Source organism: Chlamydotis macqueenii, chromosome 12, assembly GCF_036417535.1.
Source record: "Chlamydotis macqueenii isolate bChlMac1 chromosome 12, bChlMac1.mat, whole genome shotgun sequence".
NCBI lineage: Eukaryota > Metazoa > Chordata > Aves > Otidiformes > Otididae > Chlamydotis > Chlamydotis macqueenii.
In genome coordinates, this window is record NC_141567.1 from 3790872 (window position 1) to 3807175 (window position 16304).

The window sequence follows — 16304 nt, forward strand, 5'->3', positions numbered from 1 at the left end:
CTGTAGAAGAAATGGCTTGCATTGTTCTGCTTCTAAAACACGCTTCTGTGTTCCCTTAGACACTGAGAAGCTTGTATTTATTGCATGTCACTTGCCTCTCTCAGATTAATCACAGAATTCTTTCTGGCCTGGCTTGTTGAGTGTTAAAGTGCTTTAATTCTCATTTTCTTTTTTTTTTTGTTTTTGGCCTTGTCTCTCTGCTGTTCTCATACAACTCTTCTGATGGAATCAAGAGGGACATCCCTCTGCCTTGCAGCTGAGGAAGGGAAAGGCTTTGGCGTGGTTCTCCATCCATGTTGGTTGAGGTTATGAGAGTACAATGCGAGAAGGTCTTCGGATACAGTGGTGAAGGGGACATTTCTAGGCCAGCTATATAAGGCCATTCTGCCCTGCCTGCTTATGTGCCTTTGTAAGGGGCAGAAATGTTTTATTTTGAGATAAGAGCTTTTTTTTTCTATTACTCATTGCTAAAAAATGGGAAAGCATCAAGCCTGTATCCCTACCATGGATTTTTGATTCCTTATACAGCTCTCTGAGAAGACGGTTTCCAAATACCATTGTACAGTGGTAGCAGCAGCAGCCCTAGCCCTTTTCGGTCCGTATGACTTCAGCTGGCTTGCATCTGCAGCCTGTTTTCCATAGCGGTGGCAGACTTGGCTGCGAAAGCAGCCAGCGCCTCCAGAGCTGTAAAGGCAACGTTGGAAAGAATGGTGTTTGCAAGGCAGCGTTTTTACGCCGACATATTTGTTATAGACACACTCCACACAAATAGCTGTTGCTATTTTAGTGAAATACCAGTAAACCATCATTCTTGTAGTAGGAGAGTTTTGTTTCTCTGCCCAAGACTTTTAAGTTTTCATTCAGAAAACAAACATATTTTTTTGTCTTTTTTTTTTTTTTTTTTTAAGCAACAGTTAGCTGCTTCAGATGGAAAAATGAAGTCATGATGTAACTGGAAATAGGGACTGATGATGTTTAACTGAAGGAAGCTCTGAGCATAGCAAGGGTGTAAGGAATTTTTTCAGTGTCCTCTGTGCCTTGAGCCACCCTGGGTTGGTGGGGTCACCAGTGAAAACCACTGTAGTGCAGCAGTTAACAGCTCCTAGCGTCCTTCCAGGGGCAGTGTTTCACCGATGGTGTCCTCCTGGACCATTTCATTGTGCTGTCTGAAAGCCAATGGACTTGAATGTATTTATTCTTGGGGGAAGCGCTGTTGTCCCTTGTTAAAGGACTTGGCTGGGTCAGACATGAAAGGCTGGACTCGGTGAGGAATGTAAACGAGAGCCCAAGTCTCCAGGATGGCACATACTCCGAGTCCCCTTTGCTGTCATTGAAAGGGTCACACAGAGCTGTGTCACATCTTGCTTAAAGCTGTGGGTCTAGATTCAATGCTCATCTCTCCAGACTGTGGCAGGAGGCTTTGCTAAAGGCAGGAATTAATACAGAACATCGGGTGCCGCAGCCTCGTCAGTTGGTAGCTTCTTCCATGCTTTACTCTTCCTTCCACAAGCCAAGCTGTGCTCAGCCACTTTGCATTAAGAAGCTTTTTATTTTCTATGGGGGTAGACTTGAGGAGACAAGAGTATTACATTTTCCAAATCAAAGATTGTTCTTACTTCTGGAAAATATCAAAATACCCAACTGTCCTTTCTCATCTGACGTCTTGTGACCCCGCATATGAGTAAGGCACACGTGCGTAAGAAAAGCCCTTCAAGGTCAGTGCTGTAGCCGTGTATCTTAGATCAGCTCTTCTGTGAGAGGAGGAAGGACATACTTCAGCGTAATTTCTTTTCAAGTTAGGTCAGGCAATTGCAATGTTAGCTGCTGGCTGCCATCTTGATGTCCAAGGCCTTTTGTTGCTAGGAAACTCCGTGTGTTTCTGTAATATTGTTCAATTACATGGTTAAATTACCCACTTGTATCGAGTTTCAAGCACCACTGAAACATGTCTAGTCATCATGTCTGCACATATGAGAATATTTTAGGAAAATTGAAAAAACATATAGAGAAGTATGTACATATGCACTGATTTAAAATATCTCGCCAGGAAAATCCCATGGAGATTAAACATTTTATTTCCAAGGTCAGAAAAAGGGAGCGAGTGACAGCAGCTTATAGCTACAGTATTATGGCAAATTAAGATGTAAAATATATGTTAAAACCATTACACATTGAGTTAAGGTTTTGAGACTACAGTGCTTTAAATCTTGAAAAATATGTGTAAGTTGTAGGAAATGGGCATGATGTCCACATGACTCAGATACTTCAGAGCTGATGCAAAGTCCATCAACGGCAGAAGGTAACGGCAGGTTTTTAACAGACTGTAATGTGACCAGGAATATGTTTTCTTTCTCTTTTAATTGTTTTGTCATAGTCAGACTGCTCTGAAGTAAGACAATGAGCTTCTTACTAATGGTTAGTATTATTTAGGAGTCATTAGCTGCAGTTTTATTTGATTCACCGTGGTTCTTTCCACTTCCTGAAGCAGAAGAGACCTTGCAATGCTGTAGAGCAGGTTTTTAGACTTGTCACTCTTTAAAAAAAATTAGCTGGTGCCACCTATGTATCTACGATATCCCTTTGGTATTTTGTACTCCGTAAGCAGGCTTTTTAACGATTTTGGTTGGGCGTATCATTGTCCATGCTTTGTTCATTCCTTGTTTGGTCTGAATTCCCCAGGGGAACAATGAGAGCACTCAAAGAATGACTAATGACCCAGTAGTGGTAGCTGAAAATGCTAAGAAAATACTATTTTGGGGTTGAAATGAGAGCTGTGAAATACTTGTTATGATACTTCTGCTGTTTCCAGCAGTCACTCTGCTACTTCAGGATTTTGTTTTTCCTGAGGATTGCTCTCATACTGAGAAATCCCTGGCAGTTCGAGTTAACGCTCTTTCCTTCTTTCCTTCTTGTGCACTGGTGCTGGATGCCAGTAGAGCCCTTGCCATGACAGCGGTTAGCCATATAGACTCCTTAAATCGGTTACTCCCTTTTCTATGTAAAAGAAGATATATTACTAAAACTGGATCCCTAAAAGTGTGCCCGTGGGCTAGAATACTTGACATTTTAAGACATATTTTAATATGAATGTGTCGGCAAGGCCTGAAAGTCCTTTGGGACACAGACCTAATATGCTTTTATAAAACATGCCCTCGCTACTTCTGTCGAAGAATAATGATTCTTTACAACTGCAGAGGTGCTGGCCTGTGTTACTTTCTGTCTGTCTTGTTGTGAATTTATCTCTTCAGAGACTTGCTATAAGCCTTTGTGTAAGTTTTTAAATTAAGTCTACAGTTCCCAGAGGCCGTGCTACCTGCTCCTGACAGATGCCTTTAGCTGAGGTCAGTCTGAGGCCGTTCAGGTTCGCCTCAGCTTCTGCAGAACCTTCCTTCCCTAGGATCCTTCTGGTATTTTTCCTCTTACTTTTTTTGTGCTCTGTCTGTTTATATCAAATAGAACTTTTATTTTTAATAACGCATTGGAATCTTACATTTATTTTGTAACCACATGGGTCCTGGGTATATGGGCTTTCAGTACTGAACTTGGGTGAGAATTTTCCTGTTCACGAAACGCAGGTCCACAGCACGTTGTTTAAAACAATGGGGTGGGTTTGGTTTGCGGGTCCTTAAACATTTCCCCATGGAAGGGCAGACTTCTGTATGACAAATAGAAGCTCCTAGCACTCGCTTTGCTTTCCTTAGTTCCTTTAGAATCAGATCTATGTCCTTTAGGATTAGTCTGTGGATGTACAGTGGTTAAAATCTCACCTTTATTAAACCAGAGCCACTCTTCAGCCTGCACTCCCCCGGCGACGCTGTAACTGCGAACGCTGACCAGTTCTGTCAGCTGAGGCACCGCTGACTTCCTCACTGAACTGTGCAATAAGTTGAGATATTTAATCCTAAACAGCAATTTCATTTTTAAAACTACAGGGAGGAAAAAAGCTCTGTGTAACACGGAAGTAGAATGGCCTTTAAAGAGATGACATTTTAAATCTCTCTTGTGGCAAACAGAATTGGATCCAGTGCTGGTGTGCTTGAGCTGCGTGCTGGGTGCTGCGCACTGGACCGCTGGTGCACTGGGCCTGGTTGTTCCCCGCTGGTAAACGCTGGCTTTTAACTGGAGCTGCAAAGGGTCGTCACGTCACCCTGATCCTGCACAACGGTGCGGCGCTTTCGTACGCCGTGCAATTACTGGGATGTGAAAATAAAGCATGAAATGAAATGCATATACCGTTTTGGCATGCACAGCAGTTTATTGGACTCCTAAAAAGTCCTACTTTCAGCTGATTTTTTTCTTCTTCTTTCTGAAGCAGTAAAAAAATGTATTTTCAGAACACTTATAATCAGCAAATGAAACTGAGAATTAACACGTTCAGTGAGAAGTCATTCATTTCAGAAAAATGTCATTCTGTAGGAGTCAAACAGAGGACAGGGTTTGGTTTCCTAAACTAGAGGCACGTAAGTTTTATTTTCTTTTACTTATGTGTTTTAAGCCTGCGCTGTGCCAATGGCTGTCAGGGTGCTGATAAAACAAACCAAGAGGTGTGCTTGCCTTAATTCCACGTAGTCGTTTTAAAAGCAGTAATATATTTTAGAGCGTAACGATAATCTAGTTAGTTACAATTTCATGACTCTGTGGGACCGGGAAGTTGTGAAAAAGCTTTCACTGGAGATTTTGTGGTTACTTTCTAGACTGGGAAGGGCCAGTACACGCTGATGCCCTGCTTCAGGGTTTGAGTTCTATGAGTGAAGGTTTAGCATGCACATAAAACAGATTGAACTGGATTAGGAGGGGTTGCCTCTTCTCCATTTTAAAGGAAAATGGGTTATGGAGAAGTTGAATTTGTTGGCTCTCAACAGATAAATATTTATATCAGATTTTCTCATGAGGATAGCTTATTAGGGGAACAAAATAGGACAAATGAAAGTTTTCCCTCTTGGAGATGAAAACTAGTCTATCTGGGAACCTTCCCAGTTGATTCAAATTATTGCTTTTGGGACGTGAGCTTTTTAATAGCCTGGAGATGGGAGCTAGCCAGCCAGGTCAGCAGCGTGAAGGCTCGTGCCCCAGTAAAGGGAAATTGCTTCCTGTTATGAGTTTCTTTCATCTGCGTATTTCCCATTCTGCTACAGCAATCTAGTTAAGCCCGAAGCCTGGCTACATGTCTCACTTTATGCTGCCAAATTCATCTGAGGGAGGAGAGCTGAGAGGCAGGCAGACGAAAGCGTAAAAGAGCAAGAGGTTTGCCGGCTGGTATTTACAAGGATAGGCAAAAAGGAGAAAAGCTGCCGTGTGTGCACAGGGAGCTCTGGAGTCCGACCCTCTCTGGGGGTTTGAGGTCAAGACTGACCTCAGTGACGTATCTTGTCCAAGTGGAAGAGGAAAAGCCACCAGTTCTTCTCTACTGCACAAACGTTACGTGCCAATCCAGTCTGGTCTCCTTTGTCTCAACCAGTTCATTTCCTGGCACTGGGAGTTAAAAGGCAGATTGCTATCTAAGTCTCTGCTTTTACTCCAGATGATGACAGGGAGTCAGCAGCTGAGCAATGACGTCCAAGGAGGTTTGTTGTACTACATGCTAAAATACACTTCTCAGATTTCAAAACAGCAACAATGTTCTTTGGAATTTTGATTTTCCTTTAAAAAACTCTGTTTAGAATGCCCATAATTCCATACCACCTTTCACCTGACTATTATATAAAAACCAGGTAAAGGTTAGAAAAGTTAGGGACTGTTATGACCGTTAGGGAGGAATGAACTAATGAGAAAGTGAAGAAAATAATTTCCAAGCATTTGAATGGAACAGGTGGGCTTGTGAAGGTGCGCTGGGCTGGGAGCGTTAGGACAAAGTACCCTTCCACAGCCCTGTTGTGCACACACAAGACTGTGCAAGCGCAGGCTCAGTCCTCTGGCCGTAGTCCAGCAAACTGGGGGTGTGGATGCTCCCTCTGCCTCTCGGATTAGCCGTGCCAGAAGTGGGGCTGTGCAGGTCTCTTACGCGCTGCAGTAAAAGTCTGCTCTTTACAAGGTTCCTGAGTTTGACTTCAGTAGGAGCTGCAGACGACCACTGCCTCTAAGAAGAGAAAATTACGTGTAATTCTGACAGCAAAGCTTCCTGCCCTGGCTAGTTCCGCAGAAGTCTGCAGCGTTGATCCAGGGCCAGTTCTCAGCTGGGATAAGTGAGCACGGCTCGACTTGAAGTCAGTGGGATTGTGTTAGTTTTCACCAGCAATGGATCTGGCCAAACAAGCGCCCCCGCCCCTCTCTGTGTGTATGTCTGGCACAAGACAGCTCTATTTTCAGTAAATCCCTGATCTAAATGACACTTTTTATGTGGAAGTTCCTAATTCAGATAAAAAGCAAATGCTGGTAAAGTTTTTGCTTTATAATTCGTTGATTTACCTTGCTGTTCACAGAAGGGCATTTGCTGACAGTTTTTCTGGCTTCCCTTGTTAACTGCTCATATCTTTTAATTTTCTAGCAGGATATTTATGAAATGTTCCATTTGTTGCTAGTTTTATATGTATGCACCTATATAAAAACTATATATATATATATAATAGTGTGCACATGTATTTATTTTTTCAGTTGCCAAAAATGAATTCACAGAGCAAACCCTAGGCCTTCTACAGAACTTTTGATGCTTTCATTCACTATTTTTAATATGTGCTGCAGAGGTTTGAATTGTGGCTTTCTTAGGAGGTGAGTAATTCTCACACTGTCAGAGGGGTTCGCCGTGCTGCAGTCTGCTGAATCGATTAAAAAAAAAATAAAAAGCTTGAAATAAAGCTAGTTAATGATAGATTACTATCAATTGAGAAAGGAAATTGTCCTATCTCGTATTTGAGGAAAATATGTTTCCTTAGAAGGTCCTGGGAGTGCTTCATAATCCCTATTACATGTGAAGAAGAGAGGAAATCTTAAAAGGGGAAGTCTCTCCTCCGTAATAGAATTCTAATAACTTTTGACCAGGCACAGCATGCTGCAGAGTTCACATTAGAAAGCAAAAAACCAACCTCACCAGTCCATCAGTTCAGTCAGGCAGTGATGGGTGTGAAGCGTGTGAGGGCGGGATTTGTCTCAAGTAACTTAGGCTCTGCCTAGCTCAGGTTTAGGGGTTCCTCTGTAACCAGCGGAGGAAGAGTGGTGTCTCCAGTGAGCAAGTCACTGCGTCCAGGGTTGTCACCCCAGCAGTGGTGGCGCAGGTCACCCGTTTTCCTTTCTGTTGGTGATGGAGCGGTCCTAGGTAACAAACTCTGAGTAGATCCCTGACTTTGCACGCTGAACTTCAGTGAAGTAAATCTCCCACCACGTGACTTAAGCACCCAAGTCTCAGGGACTTCAAATGCTGTTTAAGAAACTTTGTCAAAGTTTTCTGTATCCAGCTTCGATATCAGGGTTCTCAGAAATACTGTACTGAAATTATTTCAGGTCTTGTGATGTATCAAATGAAAAGACATTCCTTGTTAGGTACGTGACTTGAAAATTAGATTGATGATGTTTAAGTCTGGAGATAACCTTTACATCACAGAAGGAATGGAATGGAATGCCTCCTGACAATGAGAATGGAGAAATGAGCACCTTAATGGACACGTTAGATGGAAATGCCAGTCATTTCCGTGGTTGCGTACGCTGTGGTTTCAGGTTAGTTTAACGGTGCTATAGGGCTTCTGTAGGAATCTTCCTTAGCAGCTGTGTTGTTTCAAAACATTCATCTGAAGTGCAGTATCGTACCTCACTGAGGAAAGTGCGAGTGTCTGATCAGCTGTTTCGTAGCCAAGAGAGCATTTATAAGGAATAAAAGTGCATGTTCTGATATAAGCTCATACCACTGAACTCCTTGGCTTAATGCAAGTTCTGTCCTAGGGTAAAAAAAAGTTCACTGTAGAGAGCAGCATCAAATGCCTGTTATATTGTTCTTTGTTTCTCTGCCAACTGTGGATTTAAAATTGGAATAATTCAAAAAGCAGTGGGACATTATGAGTCACTCAGTACCTCCTGGGCTTCTGACATTATCGTAAAGCCACATACACTTGAGTGCAAGGTTTGGTTAGTGGATTCCAATAACACAGCTAGCAGACTTTATTGAAACCACAGAGTACCTGATTAACTGTAAACAATGATTTATTTCTTCTGAACAGTCAGGGTATTATAGCTCCAGTTACAGGTGTGTTATGCTGAGTGACAACACAAATTATTCTTTTTTTTTTTTTTTTTTTTTTTGTTTGAGGTTAAATTTATTCCTTCAATCAAAATCAGGGACATGTTCTAATAGTAATATCTAGTTTTGAGACTATTCTTTTCAGTATTCGTGGAATTAGAGTAACTTTTCTTTTAATTTGTTTCTCACACGTTGTCTCCGAGTTCCCTGTAAAAACTCCCAGTGGAAAGCTTGGGGAATGGGAATTACACAGAAGAGAGAGCTTAAGTAAGAGGAGTTTTGGCCACAAGTTGTCCAATACGATTAATCTAGAAAGTCTGCATCTTCATTTAAAAACTGCAGAGTCCAACAGCGCATCTTCCATGGAAGATCAACATTATTTATGTTACCTAGTGTGTATAAGCTGAAAAGGGAAATATATTTTCCAATAAAAATCTTCCAGGCTGGAAATACAGAACAGTTTGCTTGAATCCAAATGTATTTTGCTTAGTCTCCGCAGGAAAGTAAAGGCGCATTAAGTCATATGTCAGCTGAGTTGAATTATTGATGCTGAATTAAACATGTTGAACTCAGAGATTCATCAACTTTATAGTTTATTTCTTAGAAAAGTACCCCCTTCTATCTATTTGGACTGACTTTTTATTATCTCTCTTGTTTATTATCTCTTTTATTTGAGGCAGTGGTTGCTGACCTGACTAATAGCTTTCATCTTGGTTCTGCGAGCTGTTTCCATATGTGCAGGTGCTGTGGAATTTATTGTCTTTACATTGAAAAGTCAAGATCTAGTCAATATGTTTGTAGATCTTTAAATGAAAATATTCTTAAGGTAGAATTAAGGTATATGATTTAGGACATTCCAATTTTAATGTAAGATACATTTAAGAGTCAGGAAATTCTGACTGAAGGATAAGAATAAATATTTGAAAATCCAAAAATCTACATTTCACCAAATCAGAAAACACATAATTAAAATTCCAGAATGAGCTATGAATTGCTTGTATGCTTTTATCTGTACCTCGTAGAAGAAATCCAGTTAACTGTGTGGACATAAATTATGCTTAAGCTTAAAAAATTAATTGCTTTTAGTCCTGTCCAGGCAGGGGCACAATTGAAATCTCCTTATGCTGCTGTGAAACCTTGAGTCAGTGTTGTTCCCACCAGATGAGTTAGGCCTGGTACGTCTCCCACCCCGCACCATGAATTTGTGAAGTGGACACCGCACTACTGCCTTCATAACGCCACCGGATGTTACTGCACGGCTCTTAAAATGCGTGTGCCTTTGTGAGGGAGAACCAGGGAGAGCTGGATTGGAAGCTGATTCAGTTGTAGCAACTGAACTTCAGTGCAGAAACATCTTCTGCTCAGGTACCTCTCAGCCAGATTCTCTTTCTCCATGCTGCCTCAGTGGCTAGTTCTGTTTTGGAGCGCTTCGTTATAGTAACAGCTTACATCCTGAAACATCGACTGGACAATCTGCAGTACGCCACGCTGACCCGATGATGCGTTTGCTAGCGAGTGCTCTTCCCCTTCTGAGAGAGTTAAGGCTTCCTTGCTGTTTAGAGGATCAATCCATGTTGTTACAATACGTTCTTGCCTCTTTTTTTTTATCCTGCTTGGCACTCTTTCCCTCTGCTCTTACACTTTCCACTTTAACTCCTGTGTAGCAGATATGAAGCCATGGCTGCGTTGTGACTCCAACATCCGCATGGACAAAGATGCCATGTGTCCAGTTAAGGGGAGAAGGGTGGTGTCTGCCCAGCCCCACTTCTCCAGCAGTCAGCTTCAGATGGTAGCACAAGCACGCAGGAACAGGAAACCCATGCTTCCTTCTGTCTTCCAGCACAGCCATGTCCTTCTCTGGCTTCTCTCATCAGCGGCAGCTGAAAGAGTGCAGCACCAAGAGTTTGTCACGAGGGAAGTGATTTCTGAGTGCTTTATTGAGAGACATGCTTGCAGAATTAGGAGAAGATTCTCTGTGAGTTTAGATGGAGGTTTGACCAATGTTCTTCCACTTACAAGAGACTGGGAGGTGGCCTGTGGAGTTTGCTCGTCACTCGATTTCAAGGAGTCTTGGTGAAGTCTCTTGGAAGGTCTTTTACTGTTCATGTAATAAGATGCGGTGCTAATGACTTGAATGATACACGTTCTAACAGCAGTGAAATGCAAGAAGCCAAAACTACCTTAACAAATACGGTTCATTTAACTAAAAAAGGCAGACTGAGCAGCAGGTGGAAGGGTTAAACAAAAGGAAAAAAGATTATAAAAGTTTGGCTTTGGCTTCACTACAAATGGCTCTCTTGCAGACTTTATAGCATTAGTGTTGCCTCTCATAAACCTTGAAACCATTCATCCATTTAGAAAGATTAAATTGGTTAGTCATCCAGAACACAAAATATACACATCCATTTTGTCTGTTACCCTAAACCAGCTGCAGTATAATAAATGCAGCTGATGCCATTAAACCAAACCATTGAGTATTAACGACTGCCTCGGTTGTGGTATTTACAGCTCTTGTGTTTCTGATAGAACATTCATCCGCTGCTGCTCAGGGACAGTGAGAGCAGAGTCTCTGAGTTGGAAAACACAGCTCTAATATACAATGTGAAGGGCTTAGAGGTGATGACTCTGTATTAAGGCAGGGAAAATCCTAGAAATGTTACATTTTCTGCTGTTCTTAGAAGGTCAAAGTTAAGAGGCACAAACTTCACTTACGGTATCTTAATAGATTTATAATGGTCTGTTAAATGGTTTGCAAAGACAAGTTTGTTTGGTTTTCTAGTTACAGATGAAGCTATTGCTATTTAAAGTTGTGTTCTGTCACTTAAACAAGCGAGGCAAAAATGGCCAGACTCTTCTAAGCAAGAATTTTGTAGTGATGCTCGGTCAGGAAGCAGGTTCATGATTAAAAATATAATAAAAATTTGGATTTGATTTAGCAGCATTTTTTCTTGGTTAATATCAGAAGCAGTGCTCTTTCCCAGAATTAAGGAAATTTGCAATGGTTGCTTCAGTACACAGAGGAATTCAATGCCTGCTGCTTTGAAATATGTAAGACATGATCTCAAATGCAGAGATTTCCAGTGTGCTGGGAAAACATTTACATGTGTTTTAATTACTACGTATAGTGCCTTTAATGAGAGCATCCAGCTTGACAGCATTAAAACTGGGAAGCAAATGCTAAGTTTCCAGTTTCATGCTGGAAATGCCAGCTCATTCCTATAGGGAACAGGAATCGATGTCGCGTATCAGCTGTCCTCCAAAGCCAAGCAGATTGCCAGCTATTCTGAAGCATATGCTTGAGCACCGGCAACTTCTGTGGACCATAGTGAGGTACTCAAAATGAAATACGCGCTCGCAAGCGTTACTGACGCGAGCCTTTCACAGGGAGCACAAAAGCACTCCTGACGTGTGCAGCCTCAGCCAGAGACTGCTGGGGAGGATGAGTGCTTCCAGTGAGTCCAGCAGATTCAGCATCAGGCGCTGTGCTTTGGTTTAGTTTGCTTTTTTTTTTTTTCCTGAAACATTTCTGGTGGCAAAAAAAGTAAAAAGCCTCCTTCCACACCCTCAATATTTGTCTTTTACTGCAAATACAAATCGCGAAACTACCAGGAGCGAGAGAGGTGATCTGAAAGAGGCAGAGCCTCATAAATTGTCTGTGTGGGAAAGGCTGTCTTTCCTTTCCTCTCACTGATGGCATGCCAAGTTTATTTTACAGTATTTAGAGTAAGATTTGTTTGTTTTAATACCCTTTGTATGTTGTTAGGGAAAAGGCACAAGAAAATCTCCAGGAAGTTTATAGTTTCTGATTAGATGGAGTTCAGGCTTTAATTTTCTTTCTAGTCCTATACATTTTTCTGGAAGTGTAATATGTAAAGGGATATGAGATTGCAATTGGATGAGTTATTAACAAGCTGTCATTTTTTTTCTCTGTGTGAATTTGATGCTTAAGAAAGACCTCAGACCAGCAGGCTAAGAAAGGGAAATTGTTAGTTCATGCTGAGAGCAGATACAGGATGGGCAGGAACAACGCTGGTTTCTCCTTTCTGCCTCTCATCTCTGACCTTGGCATGTCGGGAGCAGGAAGAACGTCCAGTCTCTGCCTGTTAGTTGGGGTCCAGGCAGATGACAAGGAGAACAGACGTATCCATGATGGAGCGGTCCCTAGCGCGGCTGTACAGTCATCACTTAGGCAGAAGGAATCGTTTACTTACCTTACAGCATCTTTAACTGGAGCGTCCTGCCCTGAGACTGGAGAGCAGGTCATCGCTTGGTATGGAAGGTCCTTCCAGGGAGGCAGGTGCTGCTCTTGGAACCTTTTTGCACTGAAAGGGAAGTAGAGGTGCTTGGTGTTAATGCCAAAGCCTTGATCGTTAGAACCAAGCTTCTGAACACATCGTAGGGTCTTGGGTTGTGGTAGCAGTTGAGAAATGAGAGACTAATGGTATATTTTATGTGCCACAGCAAATAGCGCAGAATTTCACTTTGTTGTGAAATGCTGGGTAGACACAACATCCTTTCTCTGTGGTGGAAACATTCATTAGCAAGTGCCGTGTCTGACTGTCTGGGGGATGAAGCATGATTGCCAAATGTCAGAAGCTGTTGCTGTAGAGCTGGGAAGGGATTTTCGTAAGGGCAGACTGTCTCGCTGCCTGGCCCCCGTTCATCCCTGCTAATGGAGCCGTCCCTCCTCCCTGGCAGTTCCCTGAGCGGGATGGTGTACCCAATGTGTACACGATAGCTGTAGAGGGACGTGGCCTCCCCTTTGCAGATGTTGACGTGATGTATACACCAGCAAGCAGGGAAGAATATTGTAGGGTCACTAAGTCTCTTTAAGCAAAGTTAACACCAGGAGATGCTGGCACAGCTAGTCACTGTTTAGTTTACACCTGTCAGACGCAGGCAGCCTCTCGCCTCCTGTGTTTGGGTGAGTGTATTAATCATATTTAGCTTTTATACAATATGCTTTTCATCTTCCCTGCACGTCACAATTGTTAATTAATCCCGTGGCACCCAGGGATTACTCGTAACACTTTACAGGGGAAAGCGGAAACAAGCAAGAAGAGGTCAAACGACTGCGCCAAGGAAGAAATTTTGTCTAAAGAACATTAGGTTCTGCTAGATTAAAGTGTTGTTAACTGGTCTGTCCTTGAGTGTCAGCCTCCATTTTGGGGGGAGGTGGTGTTTCTGGGGGCAGTTTTGGTATTGGCTAGTGTATTTAGAGCCCCCCTTTCATTTGTTCCCTTCAGCATTTTTTTTTTTTTTTTTTTTTTTTTTTTTGTTGAGGCAAATGGAGGACAGAGGAGTTTTGTTGTCAGAGGATGATGGAGAATTTCCAGGAATGGAGAATGTCTTACGCTCTGCAAGTTTTGTGCACCATCTTTTCATTTTGCAATTTCAAATGGGGGCACCTGACTAATGAAATTGATTATTTTTTTTTTTTTTTCCAAAGTCATTGCAAAGATCCAGATACCCAGTCCACTTTCAAAATAAAAGACGTGCTTGTGTGGCATCCACAGGCCTTTAGAAGGGTCTGCACTGATAATAGCAATCTGGTCACTTATCTGACAGTAAATATCGTAAGTATAGAATATACTTACTGTGCTTTCTTCTCCCTAGGACTTGAAAGATGACCGGAGTGATGAAGAGGAGGAAGATTCTCTTACAGATAATGAAGAGGAGTCCACAAAGAATGGCAACAAGAACGGCTGTGGGTCAAGCAAACATCTCCTAAACAGCAGTCACCACTAGCTCCCTCCTGCGTCACCTCCTGCAGTGATTTCTGCTCTGTTTTTAACCCAAGCTCCAGGATAGAATTTAAGTCAAAAGGCTTATGAGAGACTGTGATTGATTTATTGTTGGCTACTGGACCTGGAAAAAAGCCCAGTTTAGAGGGTCGGAAAAATCGCATAACATGACAAAATGTGTTAATGACCCGCTTTCTGAGTCGTGAAGTGTTTGGAAAGACGTTTGGACACACCGACTGTTCTGCTCTTGACAGGGCTCAACAAGGTCAGAGCTCAAGAGCGTGAGATCGTTTAGTGTCCTATTGATCCTAACGTTGTTTTTCAATCTGATAAAAGATGTATTTCACCAAGCAGTTTAATTCACAGATGTTTTGTGGTAGGTAGGTAGTGTGAACTCCATTAGGAACCAAAATTACTCAGTGTGGGAAAAATTTGTCAGTGGTGTACAGTGACTAGCATTTTAGTTTTTCCTTTTCAGTTTAAACCCTCATCAAAATGGGTATTTTTTGTGAGTTAGATTTTATTTCCTGGAGGCTGGTGGAAGCTAACATAGAGGAAGTCAAATTACTTGCCTGTGAAAAGCTGGCTTCACTGCAGAAGTAGTCTTTCTCCAAAATATACTGTATGATAGATAGCTCAAATATTGTGTTCTAAGATTTACCCGTCAAGGAAGTCACTGTTAAAATAGCAAAACTCAGCCCCGATTTCCCATTGAGCTCCAGGTTTCACAAACATCTTTAATCTCGGTCATTTTGGCCTGGTTGTTAGAACAGAAGGTGCAGTGGGGAGGGAATATAGTGAATGAAAATTGAGTCTTCTGACAGGTTCTTTTGCACTTCTTGTTTCTCTTCAAAACTTCTGAACACCTGCTCTCCTGACACCTCTACAGCCCAGAAGATGAGAAATAAATCTCATCCCCTTCTTGTGAACTTGTCTCACACCAGCAGCATTGGGTGACTGTCTTCTCAGGAGCGAGTCCACTAAATTCTGTTTTGTGGTTCCTGTGTGTTCACTGCGTGTATCTGGGCGCTGAGGGAGCCTGGGGCTAGCGAGGAATGTCACACCGTCAGCGCTGTGTGTTCGTTTGATACCAGGATCTGTATTTCCATCTCTGCTCTTTTTGAAAATCGGGAGTCACGTCAACTAGAGCCACTGGGATGTGAGTATGGGACTTAGGGCATATTCCATGTTTATGCCATAAGAAATGGAGGAACAGTGGATGTTTTACCAGCTCCTCTTACCTGAAGTGCCTCTATGCTGAGTTTGCACTTTTTTTCTAATGCTAGCGCAGAGCGCAGTTTCTAGTCCCGGGTCTTTCCAAGGAGAGCCTGGGCCTTTTAAACAGGGTGGTACCAGTCTCATTTCCAGTTGCAGTTAGCTCACAGGGTCATAAATGAGTTGTGCTGTAAGTTTTAGAGGTGAGAGGCTCTCCATGTGGCTCTACAGTAGCTGAGATCATCTGGTGAACTAAATCCAGTAGCTTGGTGGACGCCAGGGGGACCACTGCTAGAACAGCCCCGGTGTGGAGCTTTTGGTTCCGAAAGGCTCTTGCTCTGTTCCCCTTAAGGCTGCTCAGGCAGGAACTTGGTGACCTACGGGAAGCACTATGTGACTGCCTTGTTTTCTTAAGATTTCCTTGGCAAAGGGGAATATAATCCAGTGACTGAAGCATTTGAAAGAAAGGGAAATGTTTGGGATCTGAGATACGAAGAAAGAAGTGTTTTCTGTGCAGTTACAAGAAACTGTAGGAGCTGGTGGTTATAGAGCTGGTGGTGCGGAAATACCTACATCTGGTCTGTTGAACTAAGCTGTGCTTCATTTTTTTAATTATATTTTGGACCATTTAATATCCCAAATGTTTATGTTTTACCACAAAGAGAATTACACTGAGAAAGGAGTATGGGCTACAGGTTCTGAGCAGGACGGGAAGCGAGCAGCGGCGGGATGGGACTCCTGAAGCAGCTGTAGCTCAGCAGCGCTGCTTGGGCTGAGCGGGCGGAATTCCCTCCGGAGTTGTTGTACAGCAGCGTGCTTCCTTACATAGCTGTGGAGAATACCTTAAATACTGCAGCGTGGGTTTGTTGGAAGGGTAAGTACTTATTACATCATCTGAAGCAACTGGTGAGTTTGGCAGGGTCACGGTTGCTTATCGGGGCCTGCTTACTGCCTGCGTGAAAAGAACTGGCCTTTCCTGACAATGTGTAGAAACCCGATGTCTTGGAGGCTTTACACCCCCTCGGAGAGCAGGGGAGACAACGATGCTTTCTGAGACGTAACGGGGTTCTGGGAGATGGCCAGGGCGTTATCATTCGATTTTGGTGCCAGGAAGCTTTTCTGCTATGACTAGGAAAGGAGTTCAGGAAAGGAAACGCAAAGAATGATGTTGTCACAGAAGC

At 42.6% G+C, this 16304-nt stretch overlaps 1 protein-coding gene across 1 annotated transcript in view; it reads left to right on the forward strand.

Moving 5' to 3' along the window:
- CERS3 (ceramide synthase 3) overlaps positions 1 to 13966 on the forward strand; it is a 39306-nt gene extending 25340 nt beyond the window's left edge. Inside the window, exon 11 of the mRNA XM_086757330.1 lies at positions 13781 to 13966. Within this exon, the coding sequence (XP_086613456.1) occupies positions 13781 to 13912 (132 nt within the window). The 3' untranslated portion in view covers positions 13913 to 13966. The remainder of the gene's footprint in view (positions 1 to 13780) is intronic.
- Positions 13967 to 16304: the final 2338 nt, after the last annotated feature.